General features: G+C 42.7%; 2 protein-coding genes across 17 annotated transcripts in view; both read left to right on the top strand.

Moving 5' to 3' along the window:
* Positions 1-6278, top strand: part of MGA (MAX dimerization protein MGA) — a 166841-nt gene extending 160563 nt beyond the window's left edge. For all 13 annotated transcript variants that reach the window (XM_008016971.3, XM_038009855.2, XM_008016969.3 and 10 more), the window contains 4 exons: positions 427-538; positions 816-1049; positions 2943-3119; positions 4098-6278. In XM_008016971.3, coding sequence (XP_008015162.3) covers positions 427-538; positions 816-1049; positions 2943-3119; positions 4098-5374 — 1800 coding nt within the window. In that variant the 3' untranslated portion in view covers positions 5375-6278. The remainder of the gene's footprint in view (positions 1-426; positions 539-815; positions 1050-2942; positions 3120-4097) is intronic.
* Positions 6279-11890: 5612 nt separating this feature from the next.
* Positions 11891-26159, top strand: part of MAPKBP1 (mitogen-activated protein kinase binding protein 1) — a 54076-nt gene continuing 39807 nt past the window's right edge. The window contains exons 1-2 of one of the 4 annotated variants that reach the window (XM_008016941.3): positions 11891-12428; positions 12983-13205. In XM_008016941.3, the coding sequence (XP_008015132.2) occupies positions 13092-13205 (114 nt within the window). In that variant the 5' untranslated portion in view covers positions 11891-12428; positions 12983-13091. The other 3 variants (XM_073012072.1, XM_073012073.1, XM_073012074.1) reach the window with 3 other exon arrangements.

Consider the following 26159-nt stretch of genomic DNA (forward strand, 5'->3'; position numbering starts at 1 on the left):
TTCATTTAAATTGTTCTTAAGTAGAAGCTGGAAGAGGACAAGATAAGCAGTCATATCCCTCTAGAACAAAGTTATTTCAGCCAGATTTTGGTTAGACTAGAAGATGATCTTGAAGTTGATTATTAAAATCTAAGCAGAGCACAAGTGTTTTGTATCTCCTTGCAGTAGTGGAATACCTACTACAATTCAGTGATACTCTTTGGAAATAATCATGGTCACGTTCCTTAAAAGTGTAAGCCAGAAACCCTCTTACAGTTTAACAAAAAATAATTTCTGAAACATCAACAATTGTTAATGGAATTTAAAAATTCTCTTAAGATGTTAGATTAAGTTTTTTTTTTTTTTCATTAGAGAATTGTGTAGACCTTACCTGTGTTTAAAGAAAGAGTGAATCAATTTTCAGTAATACCACTATTTCTGTTCTAGGCCTTCAGTGAAATTCAGGGACTAACAGATCAGGCAGACAAATTGATAGGACAGAAAAATCTCCTGACTCGAAAAAGGAATATTCTCATACGGAAAGTATCGTCTCTTTCAGGTGAGATAAGTAAATAATCTCTGGTAAAGAGCATAATTATAGCTTCAGCAAGGAGGAATCCTCAGTAGATCTTTCAGATACTTAATTGAAAGCTTGACTCCCACAGTTCACAGCACAGTTATCCTCTGACTGGGTGGGTTGTTTCTTGTGAATTGTAATCACCTTACTTTCCATAGTTTTTGGGAATATTGTTAAAGTGACTAGATTTCCGTTGACTCTGTTTCTCATTATGTGGGGTAATGCAGAAAGTACTAATGTATTGTCTGTCAACCTATAGGTAAGACAGAAGAAGTGGTCCTGAAGAAGCTAGAGTATATTTATGCAAAACAGCAAGCACTAGAGGCACAAAAAAGAAAAAAGAAGATGGGATCAGATGAGTTTGACATGTCTCCCAGAATTAGCAAACAGCAGGAAGGATCTTCTACATCATCTGTAGATCTTGGACAGATGTTTATAAATAACAGGAGGGGGAAACCTTTGATTCTTTCCAGAAAAAAAGACCAGGCCACAGGTAGGAGGGAGATTCTTTGCTTTCCTTAATGTAGATTTGTATCAGTTGACTTTACTGGACTGACCATCTTCTCTTGTCCACATTTTTAGTTTTGTTTTTTTTGTTGTTGTTGTTCTTTTGTTTTTTGTTTTTGAGACAGCCCTGTCACCTAGGCTGCAGTGCAGTGACGTGATCTCAGCTCACTGCAACCTCCACCTCCCGGGTTCAAGCGATTATCCTACCTCAGCCTCCTGAGTAGCCTCCTGAGTAACAGCATGCACCACCATGCCCAGCTAATTTTTTTAATTTTTAGTAGAGATGGGATTTTGCCCTGTTGGCCAGGCTAGTCTCGAACTCTTGACCTCAAGTGATCCACCCACCTCGGCCTCCCAAAGTGCTGGGATTACAGGCATGAGCCACCACACCGAGCCCACAGTTTTAGTTTTAATTAAATGAATTAAAGATGGGTTGTATAAAAAATAGAATATTAGCTACATTAGATTTTGGTTTCTGGTTGTAATACACACTCATGCAAATCCTGAGAAGTTACCAGTCCTGGTAAGATATTAGTCTATAGTCATGTATTTTTAATGAGTAGTTTTTTAAACTTAATCTTTTCAGACTTTATACTTTGTGATTTCCCTGCAGTTCTGCTGATGGGTTTAAGAAGTTGGGTCTGGCTGAGACCAATAAATGGGAAATTTTTTGTAAAATTTAATTTTGTCAAATCAGGCTCTATTTTTCATCAGATCACTTACTAATACATTGCTGTTAAGAAACAGTAGGCCAGGCACGGTGGCTTATGCCTTTAATCCCAGAACTTTGGGAGGCTGAGGTTGACAGATCACCTGAGGTCGGGAGTTTGAGACTAGCCTGACCAACATGGAGAAGCCTTGTCTCTACTAAAAATACAAAATTAGCCAGATGTGGTGGTGCATGCCTGTAATCTCAGCTACTTAGGAGGCTGAGGCAGGAGAATCGCTTGAACCCTGAAGGTGGAGTGTGAGGTTGTGGTGAGCTGAGATCGTGCCATTGCATTCCAGCCTGGGCAACAAGCGCGAAATTCTGTCTCAAAAGAAAAAAAAAAAGCCAAAGCCAAAGTAAATTGGTCTTAAATTCTTATTACCATCTTGATTTTGGAAGTAAAGCTATATTGATTTTATGTGTTACTTATATTCTTAGAGAATGGTATATATCTGGCTGGGCACGGTGGCTCATGCCTGTAATCCCACCACTCAGGGAGGCAGAGGCAGGAGAATTGCTTGCACTCAGGAGTTTGAGACCAGCCTTGGGCAACATGGTGAAACCCTATCTCTACTAAAAATACCAAAATTAGCCGGGTGTGGTGGTGCACACCTGTAGTCCCAGCTACTTGGGAGGCCGAGGCAGGAGAGTCACTTGAACCTGGGTGGTGGAGGCTGCAGTGAGCCGAGATCACACCACTGTACTCCAGCCTGTGTGACAGAGTGAGACTCCATCTCAAAAAAAAAAAAAAATAATAAGGTATATTCTTTTTTACTCTTTGGATGTTTGGATAGCCCAGTGTATGAGCCAGAAAAATCTGGTGTGGGTGTTTTGTTTTGTTTTGAGACAGGGCCCCACTCTGTAGCTCAGGCTGGAATGCAGTGTCTCGCTTGCAGCCTTGACCTTCTGGGCTCAAGCAATTCTCCCACCTTAGCCTTCCTAGTAGCTGGGACCACAGGTGCACACCACCACACCCGCTTAATTAAAAAAAAAATTTTCTTGTAGAGATGGAGATGGGGTCTCACCATGTTGCCCAGGCTGGTCTTGAACTCCTGGGCTCAAGTGATCTGCCTGCCTCAGCCTCCCAAAGTGCTGGGATTAGAGGCATGAGCCACCACACCCAGCTGTGACTGCCTTTTATCTGTAACTAATTTCTGATCTTTCTTGCAGAAAATACTTCACCCTCGAACACTCCACACACCTCTGCCAATCTTGTGATGACTCCACAAGGGCAATTGCTCACCCTAAAAGGTCCCCTATTCTCAGGACCAGTGGTAACTGTTTCTCCTGATCTCTTAGAATCTGATCTTAAGCCTCAAGTTGCCAGTAGTGCTGTGGCTCTACCAGGTATGTCATAAGTGTTGTCCTCTATGGGAAGTGATAAAGTTATCTCTAGCATCTCACAGTGACCAAGGAAGGCTTTGGATGTGTTCTGTAATGAAAAAGAGCTATTCCGTTGGCATTTGCCTTGGTAAGAGGTGGCCCTATTTTTAGAACATATTTGGCTTGAGTTACGGTACTGTTTGGTGTGTTTTACACCTGGTATTGAGCACCATTTTGTGAACTCTAGTAATTTCTAAGAGGAAGAATAAAAAAGATGTCAGAGGGAAAGGAAGATGTTAAATAATCACGGTCTTAGGTCTTGGTGTTGATAAATATTTGTCAGTTTCTTGTGGTACTCAGAGATGATAACACTCCTGCATTACAAGCCTCATTCACTTTGAGCACTACTCTGTTTTGGGGCAAAGAGTAAAGTTGAAAGAGAATTCTCACTTGGGTGATTAGGTGATAAAGGTAAAAGGGTCTCTTTAGTAATATTAGGTAAAAGGTAAGGGTCTATTAAGGTAAAAGGGTCTCTTTAGTAATATGTGAGGATCCTCATTACTTTATTGCTATTGCCAGCCAAAATTCCTTGTCTCTACCTCTTGCCAGACTCACTCTGGAGGACTCATCTTTTCCTGGTTCCCATGCTGCCTCTAGGGCTTCATTTTCTGTGCTAAGTAGCAGTTAATTGGGTGAACAGAATCAAGATGTATTTCTGCCTTAGGACAAGAATTAACTTGGGGGAGCATTTCTATAAAATAATTAAATGGAACTTTAAAAAATGGTGGAAAGAACCTTTTGGTTGGATTTTAGTTGAGTTTTTTCTTATTGGGTTAGGTCAGTAATTTGAAGAACTGATACTTCTTTCATCTTCTTGATAAAAGCAGAGTGCTGAATTTAGACTACAACTCCCTAAGATCGTCATATGGTATGACAGAGAGAAAGAGATGCTAACTCTGTAGATCTAAATGAATTTTTCTTTTTTTAATTTTTGTTTTTCAGAAAACGACGACTTATTTATGATGCCACGAATTGTTAATGTGACATCATTGGCCACAGAGGGAGGTTTGGTAGATATGGGTGGCAGCAAATATCCTCATGAAGTTCCTGATGGCAAGCCATCTGAGCATCTGAAAGACACCGTCAGGAATGAAGATAATTCCTTAGAGGATAAGAGTAGAATCTCTTCCAGAGGAAACAGAGATGGCAGAGTGATGTTGGGTCCAACGCAGGTTTTTCTGGCAAACAAAGATTCTGGTTATCCACAAATAGTTGACGTTTCCAGTATGCAGAAAGCACAAGAGTTCTTACCTAAAAAGATTTCTGGTGATATGAGAGGGATTCAGTATAAATGGAAAGAGAGTGAATCAAGAGGGGAGAGGGTGAAGTCAAAGGAGTCTTCATTTCATAAATTAAAGATGAAAGATCTCAAGGACTCAAGCATAGAGATGGAACTGAGGAAAGTAACATCAGCTATAGAGGAAGCAGCTCTTGATTCCAGTGAACTGCTAACTAACATGGAAGATGAGGATGATACTGATGAGACACTGACTTCACTGCTCAATGAAATTGCCTTCCTTAATCAACAACTAAATGATGACTCTGTTAGCCTGGCTGAACTACCCAGCTCTATGGATACAGAGTTCCCAGGGGATGCTCGGCGGGCTTTTATCAGTAAGGTTACTTCTGGAAACAGAGCAGCTTTCCAGGTTGAGCACTTGGGAACTGGTTTGAAAGAGTTGCCTGATGTTCAAGGGGAGAGTGACTCTATCAGTCCCCTCCTCTTGCACTTGGAAGATGATGACTTTTCTGAGAATGAAAAACAACTTGCAGAACCAGCCTCTGAACCAGATGTCCTTAAGATTGTTATTGACTCTGAAATAAAGGATTCCCTCCTTTCCAACAAAAAAGCTATTGATGGAGGGAAGAATACTTCTGGCCTCCTTGCAGAGCCTGAAAGTGTATCCTCACCCCCCACCCTACACATGAAGACTGGCCTGGAGAACAGCAACAGCACAGATACTTTGTGGAGGCCTATGCCAAAGTTGGCCCCTCTAGGTTTAAAAGTAGCTAATCCTTCCAGTGATGCAGATGGTCAGAGTCTCAAGGTGATGCCTTGTTTGGCACCTATAGCTGCCAAAGTTGGGTCAGTTGGACACAAAATGAACTTAACAGGGAATGACCCGGAAGGCCGGGAAAGCAAGGTGATGCCTACATTGGCACCTGTTGTGGCTAAATTGGGCAACTCGGGGGCCTCACCAAGTTCTGCAGGGAAATGAACTTACTTGTCCTTAAGCAGAAGCCAGGCTGTGAGGGGGAACTGATCTCACCTCCTTTCTCTGCAGGCATCTGTTTGTTTGTGTCTTGGAACTTGGATCCTTGACTTGGATGATGCGTGGATAATGATGGGAGAAAGGGGGTAGGGTGCTGACCCTGGTATTAAGAAGTACTCTGAAATTCTGATCATGTTAAAATGTGTTACCTCACTTGTGGTGCTGGGTCCCCTCATCCTCTCTAAGAAGATGTGATCCATTACTGAACACGAGGTGCCCCTCTTACCCAAGGAATTTATAACAGGACTCTGGCTCCACAGTGGTTTCTAGTTCTTCCCCCACAAGCGAAAGAGCTGTTTGCAACTTTGGAGTTGCTGTGGACTGAACTGTAACTTGTAGCTGTTGAATTAAGTCTGAAATCTAAAGAATGTGATGGACTTGTGCAAAGGGATCCAGAAGAGATACTTCTTAGTTGATGTTTCAAGAATAGGGAGAGAGAGGATGTGTACCATGGAATACCAAAGTGAAGGACTTTGTGTCATTCAGCAAAATTTTCTTTTTTCATATCCCAAGTAGCTCCCATTCCCTCACCTTTTCAATCAGAATTAACAAATTCAAGCCTTCGGTAAAGTAGGGATGCTTTTAACTTTTACTATTAAGTTAAATATTTTGAGATCTTAAAAAAATAGTAGTTCTCCCTTATTATTTTTGTGGGCATTGAAAAGCTCATTTTGCAGTACCAGGGATTTTTACTGGGAATATATATTTTGGAGGTAGGCATAGAGGGAGCCCTACCCCTTCCACAAATTACGTCACTCAAGAGACGGCTAAAATAAAATGCATTATCCCCCCAGACCAGAGACAGTGGCCAAAATAAAAAATCATGGGGCTGGAAATTTCCCAAATCAAACCAGCCTCCTGGTGCTTGAAGGTTTCATTCACTATTACCTGCACAGGATGTAAAGAAAAGTCACAGTAGGCACTCTTTACCAGGGAAATAAGGCAGTATTTGAATCACAAGATATATTTTTTATCTGCAACCATGGATTCAATGATGTGTAGAGCTTTTTCACTCATTAGCTGTCAGGATATGAAGGACTGACAGTCTGTAAAGATATTTATATTTTTGTATAGTTGTTTTCATAGATTTCTCAAAGGCTGAAGTTTTCAACCTAGAAGATGAGATTTGTATTGAGTATAGAAATGATGTTTCCTATCTAGTTTGTAAATAATCATGGTGCACTTGAGGGGTCTCTTGGAAACTCCTGGGGGCAAGAATCACTATTCTGAAACTGTATAGACTGGGATTTAGCTGCTGCATTTTGCCTTTCTTAAATAATTATATTTTGGAATGTAACCCCTGTTCTGTCTTCATTGACAGGATTTGCTTGTGTTGTTACAACACTAACACAAGAGCTTCCAGTGCCTGGGCCGTGCCTAGGTGATGCTGTTTCTTCTATATCTCCTGTCTTGTTTATCCCAAATCCCACTCAGCGTATCTTCAGACCTAGGTTGTGAGACCAACTTTGGATTGGATCTAGCCAGTGAATTATTATTTCCATGGTTGGTTCCCTGTTAACTCTGGTAATCAACGGATTGAAAACGGTGGAAGAACTTCCTCTGCAAATTGCAGTGGGAGCAAATTCTTGTTGGTTTTGTGCTGCTTGCCTTTCTAGATCTGCTCATCAGCACTTAACCTTCCCTCCTCTAAAGGTTACTAAAGAAGCTTGAAGTAGGTAAAGAGTGCTCCTCAGCTTCTCGTTATCCTTCCACTCTTTACCCAGCAGATTTCATTCAATGCCTTAGCCAAGGAATCCAGCACCTGTCTCCCCTGCTAATAATTGTCCTTAGAGATGCTAGTACTTTAATTCAGGTATAACAGTTTCCCATTATTTTCTTGCTTGTCTTTTCCCTACATTTCCTCCTGATTTCCCAAGGCTCTTTTTGTGGCTTTTGAGGGTCAGCCAAGGAGCAGGCAAGTGAGTGAACAATCCTCAGGAAAAGAAGGACCATTTTAGCTTAACACTTCCTTTTTGTTTTTTTTTTTAAAGAAGAAAATAGGTAAATAGGTAATGATTCTTGATTGGAGATACTTGACTCTTGATGAGAGTTGTATGAAGATAGAAATGAGGGATGATTCCAGGCGTTTTAGGGGGAAGGCTGCAGATATCATTCTAACCCCCAAGATACTGTGTTCTCAAGACCTCTTAGAGCTAGGTGTTGTCAGGGATAATTTGAGGAGGGCTTAGTCTTCAGAACAATCCTGCAGTCTTGACAGAAATCTAAAATCTCCAAAAACTCCTACCCTTTAACCTTACCCTAGGGGGAACTGATCTATGAATATTACATGTGTGATTATGAAAGGTGAAGTTGAGTGAGAGGAGTTGAGGAACGTGGAAGACAGTGAGCTCTCACCCTAACACTATAAGAAGCATGATCTCAGTAGACCAATAATTCGCCTTTTTATACATCTGTAAATAAATGGAATGTTTTTAAGAATATAATTATGTCAGATTTAGCATTTTCTTTTATATATTAAATATATATATCTTTCCTTTTCTGCTTTGGAAAAGTGACTATTTTTTTAGAATTCTAAGAACAGAAGTTTGGTGATTGAAAGGTAGGATATATAAATCTGAAATAAATCAGTTAAAATAATTAAAGCAGAACTTGGTGTTGGGAGGTTTGTGCCAACTTGGAGTAGAGAAATCTAATTCCCTAAGACATATTCGAGAGAGCTGCCACTGAAGTGGTTTTATCATAGGAATCCTTTCCTTTTCTCAAAGTTTCTGATATGCCATTTGGGGGAGGTTTTTGGTGTTCTAATCCTTGTAGCATGTTTTACATGGAGGCTTCAAAATTGTGTGCAACCTGATGGCAAGTATTTGTTTTAGAAGTCATTCTAAAATCATTCTAGTATCAGTATGAGCAAGGCAGTTTACCTGTTAACCTTGGGGAGTAAAGGTACACAAACACAGTCTTAGTGGTAAAGGACAGTAGGTATTCTTAAGGGAGGATGTGTTAAAGGGTTTGACAGTTAACAAAAATGTTTAAAGGAATCCTTTAGACATCCAACTACTCTTAATCTATTAAGGTCACTAACAGATCAAGTCCAGTTATATAAGCTTCATACAAATTGTTCACTTTGTGTAATTTTATAGTAAATGGAATAGTTTTTTCCTGGAATTATGAAATCCCTGATGCTAGGCTCTTCCATAACAAGTTTGAAAATGTTTTGAACACACAAGAAAGACAATCCGTGTTATTTTGGGTTTAGTGGTTTAGATAATTTTTTTATCTTTTTCTTTTCCCTTTTTTTTTCTTTTTCTTTTCCCTTTTTTTTTTTTTGAGACGGAGTCGCCCAGGCTAGAGTGCAGTGGTGCGATCTCGGCTGACTGCAAGCTCCGCCTCCTGGGTTGACGCCATTCTCCTGCCTCAGCCTCCCGAGTAGCTGGGACTACAGGTGCCCGCCACCAGGCCTGGTTAACTTTTTTGTATTTTTAGTAGAGACGGGGTTTAACCGCGTTAGCCAGGATGGTCTCAATCTCCTGATCTTGTGATCCACCTGTCTCGGCCTCCCAAAGTGCTGGGATTACAGGCGTAAGCCTCCGTGCCCGGCCTACTAATGAAATTTTACCTGGACACAAATATCTAGGTGCAGATAAAATTAAGGCTAAGATACTCAGACTCACTGCCAGTTGGAGGAAAAAAATCAGTTAAAATGCATTTTTTTGGAATAGAGGAAAATAATTTGGTAAGTACAACTTTTTATTTGAGGCATAGCTAATATTACATGACTGAGCTGCTCTTACACATAAGTGTTGAGTAGAATAGTGATGGTAGTGCATTAAGAGGATGGGAAGACTGGGATGAGTTGGAAATTTTGAGACAAATCTGAACTCTACTAATTTCTATTGTAAACTGCTGGTAGAAAAGATAATAGGAAAGCAGTCTTGGAAGTATGGTTTTTGAGATCCATTCTGTTTCCAACTGCAATCATTGGTCTCAGCTGTTGCACAGTGCCTTGCATGTAAAGGTGCTCAATAAATATTTGAATTGATGAGCAAATGTTTAGCCTGTTTCCCAGGATCTTATAATTGTACCTTATTTGCATGTTATGCCTAGGATGAATTTTAAAATTTGATCTAATGAGTATAGTGCTAAACAGAACTATATAACATCTATTCCCAGACATCTAGAATTTCAGAAGCTGGCAAACACTCTGTATAGATGTTTAGGACATATAAAAGCAGAATAAAGTGTTAAATAGTTTATGGATGATGAAATACGAAGAGTTAACTGCATTTTGGAGGATTGGGATTGCAAGTAGAGTCTTGCGTCACTTAATGATGGGGATATGTTCTGAGAAATGCAGCTTGAGTGGTTTTGTTGTGCAAACATCATAGAGTAGACTGTACTTACACAAACCTAGATAGTGTCGCTTAACCACACACTTAGGCTATGTTGCTCCTAGGCTACAAATCTGTACAGCATGTTAACTGCACTGAATATCATAGGCAGTTTTAACACATGGTAAGTGTGTGTCTACACATAGGAAAGGTACAGTAAAAATATGGTATTATAATTTAATGGGATCATGTGGTCATTGAAATGTATACAATGGCTGTAAATCTGAGTGGAGAAAAGTGAATAATGCTTCTGTTCACATTAGACCTGGGACTGTTATTTTCTGAGGAATTCATGAAGAATGGGAATAGCCTATAGCCTATTTCTATATTGGTATCTCAAAGGCAGCATAGTACCTAGACAATAAAAGTTGGACTGAATTGTGAAGAATTAAAAATGTGTGGGCTGGGCGTGGTGGCTCACACCTATAATCCCAGCACTTTGGGAGGCCAAGGCGGGCGGATCATGAGCCGGAGATCGAGACCTCCTGGCCGACATGGTGAAACCCTGTCTTTACTAAAAATACAAAAATTAACTGGGCATGGTGGCGCGTGCCTGTAATCCCAGCTACTTGGGAGGCTGAGGCAGGAGAATGGCTTGAACCCGGGAGTCGGTGATTGCAGTGAGCTGAGATCACCACTGCACTCCAGCCTGGCGACAGAGTGAGGCTCTGTTTAAAAAAAAAAAAAAAAAGTGTGGCTTTGGCCTAAGAAAGTACCCAGGTTTCAGACTTAAGAAATCCTCATTACACTGCTTTCAGTTGTTTTTCATGAAAGAAATGACCAATGATACTTTGTAAACCATTTACCTGGCCATGAGTGATTAGGTGAGAAAACCGTTAGTGGACACCAGAATGATCTGAAGAGGATTAGGGATGGCTCTTTGGGCACATTTTTACTCTAGTTTAATGGGTGGAGATGGCAGCTGCTGTGGTCTGCAGCATGCAAGTAAAGACACCAGGTGGCACCATTTATTAGCTTTTACTCCCATGGAGAGGTTGCATCATGTAACAAGAGGTTGAGGGAACCAACTATCTTTTGCATATTGTAGCTAATGGTTCTTGCCTTCTTCCTCCAGACTTGGGAAATAAATGTGAAAATCGTATTTTATGTTTCATAATATTTGCAGTTGCATGGTTGAAGGGAAGAAGGCCACATGCTATTGCCGGTTGGTCTTCCAGGAGATGACATCCATCATCTCCATGTCAACTTGTGAGCTTTACAAATCTCATTTTTAGTATGTGGCTACAGTATACACAAGCACATATGTGCTTTGCCACTTGGCTGTACAAGGCTCACCATTGTACACAAGCAATGAGTTTAGGGGTTCTTCCCTCTTGCTATCACATGTCTTCTCCACAGGGCTGCAAAAGATCTGGGTAGGGTGAGACAGATACACCAGTGTAGTATTCCCTTGGGTCCCTTGTCTTTGGCTTAGGCTTTTTCATAAGGTATAATAATTTCTTAGAGGTTCTTCCCTCTTGCAGACACATGTCATCTCCACAGGGATTCAAAAGATCTGGATAGGGTGAGACGGACACACCAGTGTACTATTCCCTTGGGGCCCAAGTCTCTGGGTTAGGCTTTTTCATAATTTCTTATGGTAGTAAGTGGAGAATACAGAGGAAATACATATTTCATGTAACATTTCTGTGTATTCCCTCTGCCTCCCCCGACATGAGTTAGAAAAACTACCCCTCGATATAGTATCAGCAAGCTCGACAGTGACCTCAGCAAGGAACAGCCCTAGAGAAAAGGATTCACAAGTAAATGGAACGAGGAAAGATCTGGAGCAACGAAGTGCTGGTCAGCTTTAGCTGAGGAAGCACAATGGGACGTCGGAGGCTAAAGAAACGATGAAACCTGCAGTATTATTAACATAGCACATTCACTTGTCTTCTCTTGCCCCCGCACGCCCAAAGCTCTGTTCAAGGCCACCCTTTCCCCTTTCATAATGACCAATCAGGTTACCCAGTGCAAAAACACTATTAAATTCTTAGCTATTAAATTGCGTTATTCAGAATAATCCTTTTCACTTTGAGTCTACGTGCCGGACTGGCTGCGAGCAGAAACTACTTCAGGCGCTTTAAATCTCAACACTTGTGGTCGCTGGGAGCAGAGCTCGTAGGCTGTAGCTCAGTCTTGTAATTCTGAGCTACGAGTTTCAGCTACGGTCCCTCGGGCCTATCAAATGGCAACCTGAACACTGGAGGCGTGGTTATCGTCTTGGGGCTCTGGGAAGTGCAGTTACATGGGGGACCAGGCCTGATAATACCATAAAAGGCTTGGTTCTCTCAATTCTGAAGTCATGTTCTGTTGACCTTCCTCTAAAAGCGGTACCCGCAATTGTGCGGATTCCGTGGTTCTCTAGTCCCAAGCCGTCTGCTTCCTGGGCCCTTTCATTGGCTACGCCCCCGTAATTCTTGCTCGTCCACTCTGGAAGCGCTCTCCTGACTACGGGCCGCGCCCCTCGCATCGGCTCCGCCCACCTGGCGCGCAGCTTGGCCCGGGCGGTAGTTCGCGTTTTGAGCCGATCGTGCCACCATAGCTCCTGCTGCTGCCTCTACCACTGCCGCTACAGCGGCGGAGCTGAAATTACCGAACGCGATGCCCGAGGGCGCTGTGAGTGGGGTGGCCCTCGCTCGCCGAGGCTGGTGAGGCTGGCCCGAACGGGGGCGCTGGCGAGTAGCAGGGGCCTCAGAGGCCGGTGAAAGATAAAGGTCCAAAGCCGCTGTGGAGGGCGGAGAGCGAGCTCTGGAGGATAGGGAGTGGGGGAGGGAGGCTCCCGTGGCAGAACGAGTTGTGGGCTGCGGCGAGCCCCGCCGCGCCGAGTCCCCGCCGGCGCTAGCGCAGGTGTCCAGGCCTGCGGAAATCCCTGGTGGTCTCGGCGGCCTCCTCCGTTGGACTCTACAGTTGCCATGGGAACAGTTGGGCATTAACGGGAACCAGATCGTCCACGAGACCAACTAGGGCCCATCCCATCCATCTCGCCAGTTAAACGCCTCTGGCGGGCGTGGGCCTGGCATTTCTTAGTGGCTTAGGATTTCCCCCCTTTTTCGTGAGCCTTTCCTTCCGACGTTGCAAGAAACTGTGCAGGGCTAGAAGGTGGGGGTGAGGAAAATGGTGAGAGCAATACCCAGAGGTAAAAACTGCAGACTTCGCTAGGCAGAAGGTAAGACACTGTTATACTTGGTTTCTGCCATCTCAGGTCAGTGAGAGGGCATATTGGGAAGCCCTGTGGAGTGGGAAGACAGTGCCGCTGTTGAGACAAGACCCAGGACTGTGCCGGGGACTGTCCCAAGGGGTTTCTCATCATAATGGCTGTGGAAGGGTCAACCATTACCAGCCGGATCAAGAATCTGTTGAGATCTCCATCCATCAAACTGCGCAGGAATAAAGCAGGAAACCGACGAGAGGACCTCAGCTCCAAGGTGAGTCCTGTTGGGAGCCACCTCTTGCCAAACCCACCCTCTCCTGCTCAATGTTCCTCGTTAACCTTCCTGTTTCTTGGGAAAGGTAACTAGAAGCTCTTGTTTACTCTAAAGGATCACATGTGATCTGTGCAGGCAATTTAGGTTGAAGGAAAAAGCAGCAGGGGTGGGCATGCTGAGATTCATCCATGAGAAGAGGTGAATAGTAGGAAGGCCACCTGGGTTCAATTGAGGCCTCACTATACACTAAGCATGTGCTTGGGAAGCCAGTTGATATGCTATGACTCAGTTTCCCTTCTTGGGAGAGGACAGTAGGAACACATACCTTGTGAAGGGCTAAGGTGTGACTAATGTAGCTGCAGGTGTTAATGTAACAGCTGGGGTTATGTAAGACTGTAGTGGCAGAAAGAAATATGCTAAAACACCTAGTCAGAATTACTGGCTTGGTAATTGCTCTTGCCTAGGGTCAAAACAAATTTTTTTTGGTCCTTCAAGAGGCTAACTGGAGCATCTTGGCTTCTTAGGAATGATAACATGCAAGAAGCCAGATATCTGTCAGCAAAAAGTTCTGGATGGCCCTTGAGCATTGCTTATCTCATTCACTATATGCCAAGAGCCACATGCCACTCAGCTGCAGATGATCCTCAGAGGCAAAGTTCCTTTCCATCCCTTCACTTGTCTGGGTTTTGGTCCTTATGCTTTCTTCAACTAAATAAACCCCACAACTTTGGGAACCCAGAAGTAGACTACATTTGTTTAATCACTTGAGACCAAGGCTTTATTCCCACAGGATCAGATCAGATTTTGTGTCTTATTAGTAGCCTGTAAACACAATAGCCTTGTGAGGTACGAGGTTGTTACTGGGAGAGGCATTTGAGACCACAGCATTGTATTGCTTTGCCTGTATCTCTTCAGTGATGAGTAACTCCCATGAGGAATGATTTAGAATGCCACTGTACAACTGGCAGGGTTCTGGGAGGACTTAGTTCAGCCCTGTATTCATTAGCAGAACCTGGAGTAGGTTTGGTAAGAAGGTGAACAACTTTCCTGTATATTTCAGCAGAAGTTGTGTTGAATCACAGTTTGCTACAAGGTTTTGTGATCGGTGGACATTGTGACCCTTCCAAGGTCTCTTATTCATCATTGTTTCTATTCTCCTGAGGCAGGCAAATAAGCCTGAAATGTAGAAATTGTTTTAGATATGACTCTGTTCATTCTTAATACTGCAAGTGCTCTTATTCTTGGCTGGTAACTTGGCAGTGATCAGCACTGTTAGAACAATCTTCTCAAATCTTTGGCCTCTTTTTCTGGCCAGGAATGGTGTATGTAGTAGAAATGTATAATAAGAGTTTAGCCTTCATTGTTAATTCTTACTGTAATTTTGGTCTGGAATCCAGAAAGTATGTTGCCATTCTTTAAGACTTCCAATATCACCCATTATTAATGCATTTAACAAGTGTTTATTGAGTGCCTATTAAGTGTGCAATCAGTTATGGGTAAAACATTACCCTTGCCATCAAAGAGCTTATGGCTAGTCAGACATGTAAACAATTAAAACACAGTGTGGTTAAGTGCTGCTCTAAAAGTATGTGTACGTTGTTAATGGAAGCACAGGGGAGGCAACCTAACTCAGTTTAGAGGAATTAGGAAAGGCTTCACAGGCTGGTCATGGTGGCTCACCCCTGTAATCTCGGCACTTTGGGGGGCCAAGGCGGGTGGATCACTAGGTCAGGAGTTCGAGACCAGCATGGTGAAGATGGTGAAACCTGGTCTCTACTAAAAATACAAAAATTAGCCAGGTGTGGTGGTGCACGCCTGTAATCCCAGCTACTTGGGAGGCTGAGGCAGGAGAATTGCTCGAACCCAGGAGGCCGAGGTTGCAGTGAGCTGAGATCCCGCCAGTACACTCTAGCCTGGGTAACAGAGCAAAACTCTATCTCAAAAAAAAAAAAAAGGAAAGGCTTCATAGAGGAAGGGATGCTTGAACTGTGAGTCCTAAGGCAGGTGGAAAAGAGCTCTCCAGGAAAACAGTGGAAAAGGGGCATCCCTGGCAAGACCATTTACACATTCCCTGTTTAAAATAGGAATTCAGTGCTTCAGACTGCTTTAGATGGCTTTGTCTGTCCTGAAGCTGTGTATGAAATACTTAGCTGAAGTTGAATGACCCTTGAATGGTCTGGCAGCAAAATGACTGGTGCATATCTTTAGTACCCAAGAGGCATAGCTGTCTTTGTGTGCCCAGGACCCTAAAGATGCCAGACTCCCCACACTCCTTAGTAAAAGGTCTCTACCTAAGATTATTCTAAAAGCCTGCCTTGAGATTACTCTAGTGTATTAAGCTCTGTGGACCAGGCGTATTAAGCTCTGTGAGTTGCTCTAATATGTGGTGGCTGTGGGTAATCATGATAAAAGGAAATCTGTGATTCATGGATAGCTAATTCTCAAATAAAATTTGAAGACAAAAAGGCACATGCCCCTTTTGGGGGGCAAAGAAGGAAATGTCAGAAAGCCTTTATGCAGCTCTTACTTCAGATTGCCTCCTGCTTTGAATTATACTATTGTTTCTATCTAAAGTAGCCTTCTCCTTTACACCAAATTCTACACTTATTTTTAGGTCCAATTCTGTATTTATCAGAGCCACAGGGTTTTCTGTGACTAGCCCCCGACCTTGAAACCGATATCTTATTGTTGTTTCATGTATGTCTTCATTTCCTAAGGATCGGGGTCATGTTCTCTATTTCCTCTACATCACACCGTTTAAGACAGTGTAAAATAGGCAGTAAGTACTAAAAAAAAAAAAAAAAAAGAATAATTTAAAGATGTCAAATATAGTGCGGGATAAACTTGGACATCTAGGTGAATAAAATAATCAGGACGAATTTATGACCTCTTTAGAAGAGAAATCAAAACTAGGATTAATGAAAAGGTGACAAAGAAGTAGAGATGCAACCTAATTAGGTGTGAAGGACGTAAGAGAGAAGAAGTCCACGTATGCAGAAAGCAGTGCTCTAGTAAAGGGTTCTTAATTCAGGAGAAATCTAGTTAAAAAATATGGCTAAATGCTGGTGTGAGAGAGCCAGTGGAGGTGGAGATTTAAGTTACAGCAAAGAGAGTAGATCAGTGCTGAGATTTTCATTAAGCTTTTTCGAAGGGAGGGAAGTCTCTTCAGTGGAGTACATTGGAAAAGACTGATTTAAAGTTTTTTGTTTTTTTTTTTTTTTTTTTGAGACGGAGTCTCGCTTTGTCGCCCAGGCTGGAGTGCAGTGGCCGGATCTCAGCTCACTGCAAGCTCCGCCTCCCAGGTTTACGCCATTCTCCTGCCTCAGCCTCCCGAGTAGCTGGGACTACAGGCGCCCGCCACCTCGCCCTGCTAGTTTTTTGTATTTTTTAGTAGAGACGGGGTTTCACCATATTAGCCAGGATGGTCTCGATCTCCTGACCTCGTGATCCGCCCGTCTCGGCCTCCCAAAGTGCTGGGATTACAGGCTTGAGCCACCGCGCCCGGCCTGATTTAAAGTTTTATATTAAATCAGCTTAGTCTTGGTGAAGCGTGACTTGAAGTTATCAGTAAAGCCGCAAGTTCAGATCCTGTAGACATGTCAATTCCTGCCTCTCATCTCTAAGTTGGGGTGTGTTTTCCTTAAGAAGCAAATGTGAGTGATCTTGGTAGCTAACCCTCCTCCTCTTAGAAGTTTCTGAAAGATTTTTATGTGGAGGGAGTTGGGCTTGTTTTCAAGGACAAAGGACAGAAATGGACCGAAGCCCAGCAGGCAAGATTTAAGTTAGGGTTACAAAAGGATTGTCTGCGCTGGAGGGTTGCTAGATTTTTTAAAAGTAACCGAAGGAGGTATTGAGATCTTCCTCCTTAAGAGCCATTAATCTGATCTAGGTTATATTATTCCTTCTGGAAACAATGGGTAAGATGACTTTCTTCTAGTTGTGTTTTTTTCATTGTAAATCTAATTCTTCTTTCTCTATTTTTGTCTCCAAGTTTTTTTCCTGTATAGTTGTGTAGTGGTACTTCGAGCTTGAGCCACCACGCCCAGCCAGTTATTTTTGTTTTTTGTAGAGACAGAGTCTCACTCTGTTGCCCAGGCTGGTCTCGAACTCCAGGCCTCAAGGGATCCTCCTGCCGCAGCCTCTCAAAGTGCTGGGATTACAGCCATGAACCACCATGCCCAGCTCCTGCCTTACTTTCTGAGTAGCTGGGACTAGCGGTGCTCGCCTCTGTGCCAGGCTCCAGAGAACACACTCTGAGCTCTCCACATAGAATAAATGACTAAGAGTGGATGTCATTGTGGCCAGCAGCTATGCCCCTCACCACCCTTTGTGAATGACCTTGGTCTAGCTCTTGTTGAATTTTCTCTCTCAGATCTCTTGAAATAAGGCTTGTGAAGTGTCTTGAGATCCTCACTACAGGTGGTATACAATGAAAAATGTCAGTGTTCTCCTAGTTTTGTTTCTTTGATCTCCATTTCATTCCTCCTTCCGGTGCCTGCAGCTGCCCTCAGCCTTCAAAGTGATTCTCATTGGAGAGAGGATGCATCTCTCCCTGGACCCAATACCTCTTCCTTTACTGTCTAAAAATAGCCCAGCCTCTTCAGGCTCGGAGTTGTCTTTCGAAACCTCTTCTCACCTACTTGGCCTCACTCATTTCAGAGTGGAACAGCACTGCTGCTTTCCAAGTATTTCTCTCTTTCAGTTTGCAGTTTAGGGCAGGTTCCCCTCTTGGATTTGAGTCAATGTCTTATTTCCTGCTGGTATTTTGAATGTCTTCCATTTGTCACCTGTGTATTTTCATTTCTTGACTAGTGAAAAAACAGGTAGAAATGAGGCTTTGGCCTGACCTCTGTGACCTCCGCACCAACCCCCTGATCTGAAGTTGGGCTTGATGCTGTTATCACTGACCCTTTGTTTGGAGAAAACAGTCCAGGGCTTGAAATTGGGGCTATGTTTATTCAAACTAAGCTTCTATGAGCACATGGTCTGCCCCACTCATCCTCAGAGTATCTGTTGGTTTTACTTCATGTTCAGACTGCAGTGTTGTTAAAGAAATAAAGCTACAGTGTTTTCAGAAGGATTTGTTATATTATACTTCACATTCCCACTGTTCCAGGCTAAGCCTCTCCTCTGGGCTCCATTGTTTAGTGTAGGACAAAGCCAGGTTTTCTGGCAGCTTCCTTTTCATAGCAATTCTCAGTAGAGGTGTAGAATGAGACCTGCCCACCTTCTTGGGTGTTTATTACCCCATTTGTGGATTTTACTTTAACTTCTGTTACCTTTTAAAAAAAAAAAAAAAAATGTTGGTGAGGAAGGCAGTAAATAAAAGTGAGTTTGACAGCCAGACTGGGTAGTGTGGATTTTTAGCGTTGTTATTTTTGAATGTCTAGATTTTCCAAATCCTTCCTTCCTTTCAACAGGTAGAGCAGCAGGTCCAGTGCTTCTTCATTGGTCACATTATTTTCCTCTGGTTTTGAAGGATACTTAACAGAAGAATGAGTTTACAATATGGATAGCTCCTTCTAGATTTCTAGGGAGTAAATTCCCCCCTCTCATTTTATCATAATGTTTGCAATGCTTTCTTCCCCCCCCCCCCCTTTTTTCTTTTTTTGAGACAGAGTCTCGCTCTGTCACCTAGGCTGAAGTGCAGCGGTGTGATCTCAGCTCACTGCAACCTCCACCTCCCAGGTTCAAGTGATTCTCTTGCTTCAGCCTCCCAAGTAGCTGGGATTACAGGCATGTGCCACCATGCCCGGCTACTTTTTGTATATTTGGTAGAGACAGGGTTTCAACACGCTGGCCAGGCTGGTCTCGAACTCCTGACCTCAGGTGATCTGCCCACCTCGGCCTCCAAAAGTGTGCAGTGCTTTTTTTGGTTGCTTCCGTATTCTGTAAAACAATCCTGTGTTTTTTGTTTTTTGTTTTGTTTTGTTTTTTCTTGCTGCGATTTTAAAGTTTATATGCCTTATCTCTCCCCCTCAAACTGAAATGAAGCTAAAGATATTTTCCTTTCCTTGCTATGCTGGGCATGGTGGTGCACACCTGTAGCCCCGGCATCTTAGGAGGCTGAGGCAGGACAATCGCTTGAGCCCAGGAGTTTGAGGCTACAGTGAGCTGTGATGGCACCACTGTATTCCAGCCTGGGCAACAGAATGAGACCCTGTCTTAAAAACAAACAAAAAACTCTCTGCCCCTCTGTTTATAATTGATATTTTAATTTACTTGAAGATCTTAGAACAACCCTTTCTGAAACCATATGACTGATTTTTTTTTTCCCCGCTTTGCCAAATGTTCTTTTGGAGAAATCCTGAGAAGAGAGTTTCTTTCGTGGTTCAGGATTTGAGCATTGCTCCTTATTCATCACAGTTCTAATCAGCCTTTGAGACCCATCTTCCTTTAGTGGCTCTTCTGGTCCTTTCTTCATAAGTTTGGCTGATGCTGTTACAGGTGCTAGCACTTAAGAAAACAAGACTTTAAAAAATTATGAAATACAGGCCGGGCATGGTGGCTCACGCCTGTAATCCCAGCACTTTGGGAGGCCGAGGCGGGCAGATCACGAGGTCAGGAGATCGAGACCATCCTGGCTAACACGGTGAAACCCCATCTTTACTAAAAATAAAAAAATTTAGCCGGGCATGGTGGTGGGTGTGTGTAGTCCCAGCTGCTTGGGAGGCTGAGGCAGGAGAACAGCGTGAACCCGGGAGGCGGAGCTTGCAGTGAGCCGAGATCGCGCCACTGCACTCCAGCCTGGGAGACAGCGAGGCTCCGTCTTAAGAAAATATATATATATGAAATACAACAGACATTAAGAGAGTGTACAGATATAATATTGTATTATAAATAATGATAAATGATTCCCCTGTGTAACCACAGCCCAAGTGAAAAAATAGAACAATGGTAAGGGTCTTGGCAGTTTCTGAGGGATATGATGTGAATGGTGTCATCAGGGTGGATGAGGATGTACTAGGCCTGTGCTAAGCATTTTACATATACTATCTTATTTGAGTTTTACAGAACTCTACCATAGATAGTATTACTACCCCATTTTGTAGTTAAGAAAACGAATGATAAGAGAGGTCAGGTGAGTAGCTGGTAGTTACACTAGTGTGTAACCAGTGAGTGGCTAAGCAAGAATTCAAATAGAGGCTTTCTGAACTCCAGGGCCCACACTTAATCTTTATTCTGCATTCCTCCCAAGGAGCCTTCATGTGCACAGCATGGCGCTGACTGAAGAAGTGTGCCTAGTATTGCCATAGCCAAGGGGCACATCCTGCACTCAGCTTAGAAAAAGGGGCAGCTCCCAAAGAGGGGGGGGGGGACAGCTCTCTCTCCAACATTCCTTATAAAAGTCAATTTAATGCATTTCTCAGACTGTTATTTTAGATCCATCACTCAGTAACCCTTGTCCATCTGTATCCTTACTCCTCTTCCAACCTCCAGTTCCATATTTGCTGAACTGTTGTTCCTGCTTGTTCTTGTTAGAAACTGTGCAACCTTGGTTCTGTGGGTATGTGAATGTCAAGTTGGCAGGCTGAAGCTGCGTGATTCCTGATGACCAGAAGCCACAAGCAGTTGCTGCTTCTCTCTTAGGGTTGGTTGGAGAGTGAAGGGCAGACCCACAGATGCCTTGGTTGTTTTTGTGTGTGGGTATCACGGGGCTTCAAACTTGTGCTCTTGGTTGGCTGATTGATTTTGTAGCTCATGCTCTTGACCAGTTTCAGTGCTCCTTCAGGTCTCTCCCTCTTTTCCTCTGAATTCCACCTCTTTGTTATCTCTGTTAGCATACAGCTGACCTTGTTTTTGAAAAGCTGTTTAGAGTAGCTGGTGGAAATACCTCTTCCAGTTGGGATAAAACGAACTTAAAATGTCCCATGTCCAGGCTGACCTGGATGATGACATTTGGTTGATGAGTTAATTTGAACATAAGCAGAAATGAGGTCACTTGCCCACCTGACTCCATGCGGCCATGCTGGCTCCAGGTTGCAAAGTTCTTCGAGCAAGTGCCTTGTCTTGCCTAATCTCGAATGTCTATTCTTTTTATTTCTTCTCTCAAATAGGCACTGTGATAACATTATAGGTGCAAAAGTATGAGGTCTAAAGGCCTTTGCTTCCCTGCACTCACTCAGTTTGTCCTGAGCAGAGGAGCCCCAAGCCACATGGATTGGATGGGTAAGAGCCCATAGGCAGTTTGCAGTTGTGGGGCATAGCTGGGAGCATGCTCAGAAACTCTGATTCTTGCACCTCTATGCTACTGCTTTGGAGAAAAGCAAGCAGCTGTTTGTCAGGACTAAACTTGTAACATGCAGGCCTGCCTCCGTTACCATGACATTCATTGGTTGGCTTCTGTTTGAGAGGGCACAGTATCTTTGTATGCCATGATTGTTTTCATATGATATAATAACCTGCTGCTGACTTTTCTCAACATGTCCTTTCTGCTTATGATGCTCTTTCTCCAGGCTGCTTTGGATTCTCTTTTGAGGCCTCTACAGCTGCTGTCACTGAGATACTGCCTCATAACAAACCTAGAATGGGCTAGTGAACAGAGCTTCTCAAGAGTTAATATGAGCTGGACGCAGTGGCTTGGGCCTGTAACTCCAGAGTAGGCTAAGGTGGGAGGATCACTTAAGGCCAGGAGTTCAAAACTAGTCTGGGCAACATAGCAAGATCCCACCTCTAGAAACTTTTTAAAAAAATTAGCTGGGCCGCACGTGGTGGCTCACGCCTGTAATCCCAGCACTTTGGGAGGCCGAGGCCGGTGGATCACGAGGTCAGGAGATCTAGACCATCCTGGCCAACATAGTGAAACCCCATCTCTACTAAAAATACAAAAATTAGTCGGGCGTGGTGGCGCACACCTATAGTCCCAGCTACTCGGGAGGCTGAGGCAGGAGAATTGCTTGAATCCGTGAGGTGGAGGCTGCAGTGAGCCGAGATCGCGCCACTGCACTCCAGCCTGGCAATAGAGCAAGACTCCGTCTCAAAAAAAGAAAAAAAAAAAAGCTGGGACTTTGGGAGACCAAGGCGGGGAGATCACTTGAGTCCCAGAGTTTGAGACCAGCCTGGGCAACACAGTGAAACCATGTCTGTGTAAAAAAAAAAAAAAAAAAAAATTGGCTGGGCATGGTGGTGCATGACTGTAGTACCAGCCACTTCGGAGGCCCTAGGTGGGAGAATTGCTTGAGGCTAGGAGTTCTAGGTCACAAGGTGCTATAGACTCCCTCCCAGGGCCATTGTGAGATTTAAATGAGATTTAATGAATTTGAAAGCACATTGTAAGTTTTTTTGTTTTTTTTTTTTTGAGAGGGAGTCTGGCTCAGTGGCCCAGGCTGGAGTGCAGTGGCTGGATCTCAGCTCACTGCAAGCTCCGCCTCCCGGGTTTACGCCATTCTCCTGCCTCAGCCTCCCGAGTAGCTGGGACTACAGGCGCCCGCCACCTCGCCTGGCTAGTTTTTTTGTATTTTTTAGTAGAGACGAGGTTTCACCAGGTTAGCCAGGATGGTCTCGATCTCCTGACCTCGTGATCCGCCCGTCTCGGCCTCCCAAAGTGCTGGGATTACAGGCTTGAGCCACCGCGCCCAGCCGACATTGTAAGTTTTAAATAACTTTATAGCTATAAGGGGTTGCTAATACTATCAGTATCTGAGATATCTAGAATACCAAGGAATTTTCTTCTAATTTGTTAGCAATATTTTATTCCTTCAAGTTTCCATTTGTGAGAGGTCCTTTTTTGTAGGCTCAGCCTCTTCTGTTTCAACATTTTTCATCAGCCTTTCTGCATGGCTTTTTATTGTGAACTATCTTCAGTACCTTTTTCTTGCCAATATTCTAACATGTATCAACGATACTGACCAAAAGGAAGGCTTAGCAGAAATTCTTTTTGATACTAACTTCTGTGTAATTTATTTCAGGACTATGACTATGATTTTGGGGGGAAATTTTTTAAAAATGTCAAACCAGTGAACTCCAGGAATAGAGGGGAGTCCTAATTTTTTTCTTTATCTGTTTAGAAACCACCGGGGTGATGAGCATGATTTTTAACAGGAAAAGCTTCTCTAGGTATAGAAATAACTTTTTTTCTTTTGGGTCTAATTTGTATTGACAAATAATTTGAGAAATGAATTAGCCTTTTGTCAGACTAGGAATTTACAGGCCAAGTGAAAATGTGTTAGTTTTGTAACTCGTTATTTAAGTTTCTAAGTTTATCTAAGAGTGAAATAATCTATTAAAAATTCTTTTTTGCTTAAAAAAATAAAGATACATGAAGATGTGAAGATACAGGTGCAATCATACCCTTACACTATTGGTGAAAACATACATTAATCCAACTTTCTTAGAGGACAATTTGGTAATATCTGTTAGAAAAATTTGCACATTCATACCTTTTGATTCAGCAGTTATCATTCTGGCATCTTATTCTGTGCAAACACACATACTGCACAAAGGTGTATGTAATTGAATTTTTTGGTGTTATTCATAAGAGTGAAATTTTGAAGTAATCCAGGTACCTATGAGTAGGGGATTGGTGTACATCAATAAGATGAAATTCCTTGTACCCACCAGAAAGAATGAGGTTAATCTGTATATACTGATGTGGAAGAGTATACAAGATATCTTAAGTGGGGGAAAAAAGCAAATTGTATAATACTTTTTTATGTTAATGATTATATTTTTGTTAAAACATATATGTGTTAGTGTATGCATATTAAAGAGTGAGGCTATCAATACCAAACTTGTTAATATCGGTTATCTCAGGGAGGGATGATAGTAGATTATGATGGACTTTCACTGTCTACATTATATATTTCTGTAATGTTTAAATTTTTCACAAAGAGCCTGCATTATTTTTGTAAGTAGAAAAAAAAATAAAGATGGAAGTCTCTCCAATTTAAACATGTGTATTTCATATATAAATCTAACATGTTTAAAATTTAAAATCTGTATGCTCACTTTATTAAAGCAGTTATGCACAAGTGCTATTGAAAAATATGTCTGGTATAATAAGCTTTTTTTGTTTTTTAAAGAAGCAATAGTACATAAAAATATTTTCTTGAAGATTAATGATTAGCTTGTTGAATTTGAGACAATTCGTTTCCTTTTCTTTTTGAGATTGAGTCTTGCTCTGTCACCCAGGCTGGAGTGCAATGGCGGTATCTCAGTTCACTGCAACCTCTGCCTCCCAGGTTCAAGCGATTCTCCTGCCTCAGCCTCCTGAGCAGCTGGGAGTACAGGCGTAATCCTGACCTCAAGTGATCTATCTGCCTAGGCCTCCCAAAGTAGATTTTTTTTTCCTGTTGGGATTACAGGTGTGAGCTACCGTACCCGACCAGTTTCTAATATCTTCAAAAATATTTCCTCATTTAGCTTTGATAAATAAAATATTTTTTGATACTTTTTGAAGTACCTGTGCTTTCTGAAAAGATTTGATACAACTAATATAGAAAAGCATAAAGAAGAAAAATTATAATTCCAACACCTAGAGATAACACTGTTCTGATTATCAAGGGCATTTAAAGCTCTTTTTGAGCAACATGGTCGCTTTTATTTTATTTATTTTTTTGGGGGGTGGGCAGGGACAGTGTCTCGCTCTGTCCCCTGGGCTAGAGTGCAGTGGTGTGATCTCGGCTCACTGCAACCTTTGTCTCCCAACTTCAAGCAATTCTCCTGCCCCAGCCTCCCAAGTAGCTGGAACTACAGGCACGTGCCACCACACCCAGCTAATTTTTATATTTTTAGTAGAGATGGGGCTTCACCATGTTTGCCAGGCTGGTCTTGAACTCCTGACCTCGTGATCCACCCGCCTCAGCCTCCCAAAGTGCTGGGATTATAGGCATGAATCACCATGCCTGGCCACGAACACATTCTTTAATTATAACTTAAGTCAGATTTGTGAAGAGCCACACTATGCATGTCTTTACTAAAGTCAGGGATAAGAGTGTTCTGTTTGTAATCATGTATGGCACATGGATTATGTTATTCAGGCCTTCCTCTGTCTTTCTGGAAAGGCATCAGAATCTTACTTCCTGCTGCAGCTTCTAGGGCCGGCATTGATACATAGCTGGGGAATTCCCTAGGAGGTAAAAGAACTTACTAAGTAAGATTAACCAAAGAGTAGTCATAAAGATTTTAAGTTTTTTATTTAATTTATTAATTAATTTCCCCCCTGCCCCGGAATGGAGTCTTGCTCTGTCACCCAGGCTGGAGTGCAGTGGCACTATCTTGGCTGACTGCAACCTCCGCCTCCCAGGTTCAAGCAATTCTTCTGCCTCAGCCTCCTAAGTAACTGGGATTACAGGCACATGCCACCATGCCTGGCTCATTTTTGTATTCTTATTAGGATGGGGTTTCACCATGTTGGCCAGGCTTGTCTTGAACTCTTGACCTCATGATCCACCTGCCTCGGCCTCCCAGAATGCTGGGATTACAGGTGTGAGCCACCATGCCCGGCCAAGATTTTAAGTTTTTAAACAATGTTTTTGAGTATTTAAAAAACTGATTCAACAAATATATATTAAACACTGTGCCCTGTGCTATAAGCATACAGTTGTATGAGATACAACCTCTGCCCTCTGGGAGTGTATAGACTGGTAGGAGAAATCCATAAAGAATAGAGGTTCTTTACAAGGTTCTAAGCAGTGCATGCCATGTGAATGATGCAAATTAAGTGCTGCTATAAGAGTACTGAGGAGGAAGGAATCATTTCTGGCCAGGCGATCACAGAAAGAATCAGAGGGGATGTGACATTTGAGCTGGTCCTTGAAGGAAAGGTAGGATTTCAGTATAGGGTAGTGGAAGGGAAGGTTAGAAGAAGCATATGAGCTGTAAACGAGGCTCCTTTCCAGAAAAATGAATACTCCAGATTGACAAAGGCACATGATTCATATAGGTGAGTAGTAGGAAATAGAATTATGAGAAGGGCAGGGCTCACTGATGCTAGGCTGAAACATTTGTGTTTTA

The sequence above is a fragment of the Chlorocebus sabaeus genome, chromosome 26 (assembly GCF_047675955.1).
Source record: "Chlorocebus sabaeus isolate Y175 chromosome 26, mChlSab1.0.hap1, whole genome shotgun sequence".
Lineage (NCBI taxonomy): Eukaryota > Metazoa > Chordata > Mammalia > Primates > Cercopithecidae > Chlorocebus > Chlorocebus sabaeus.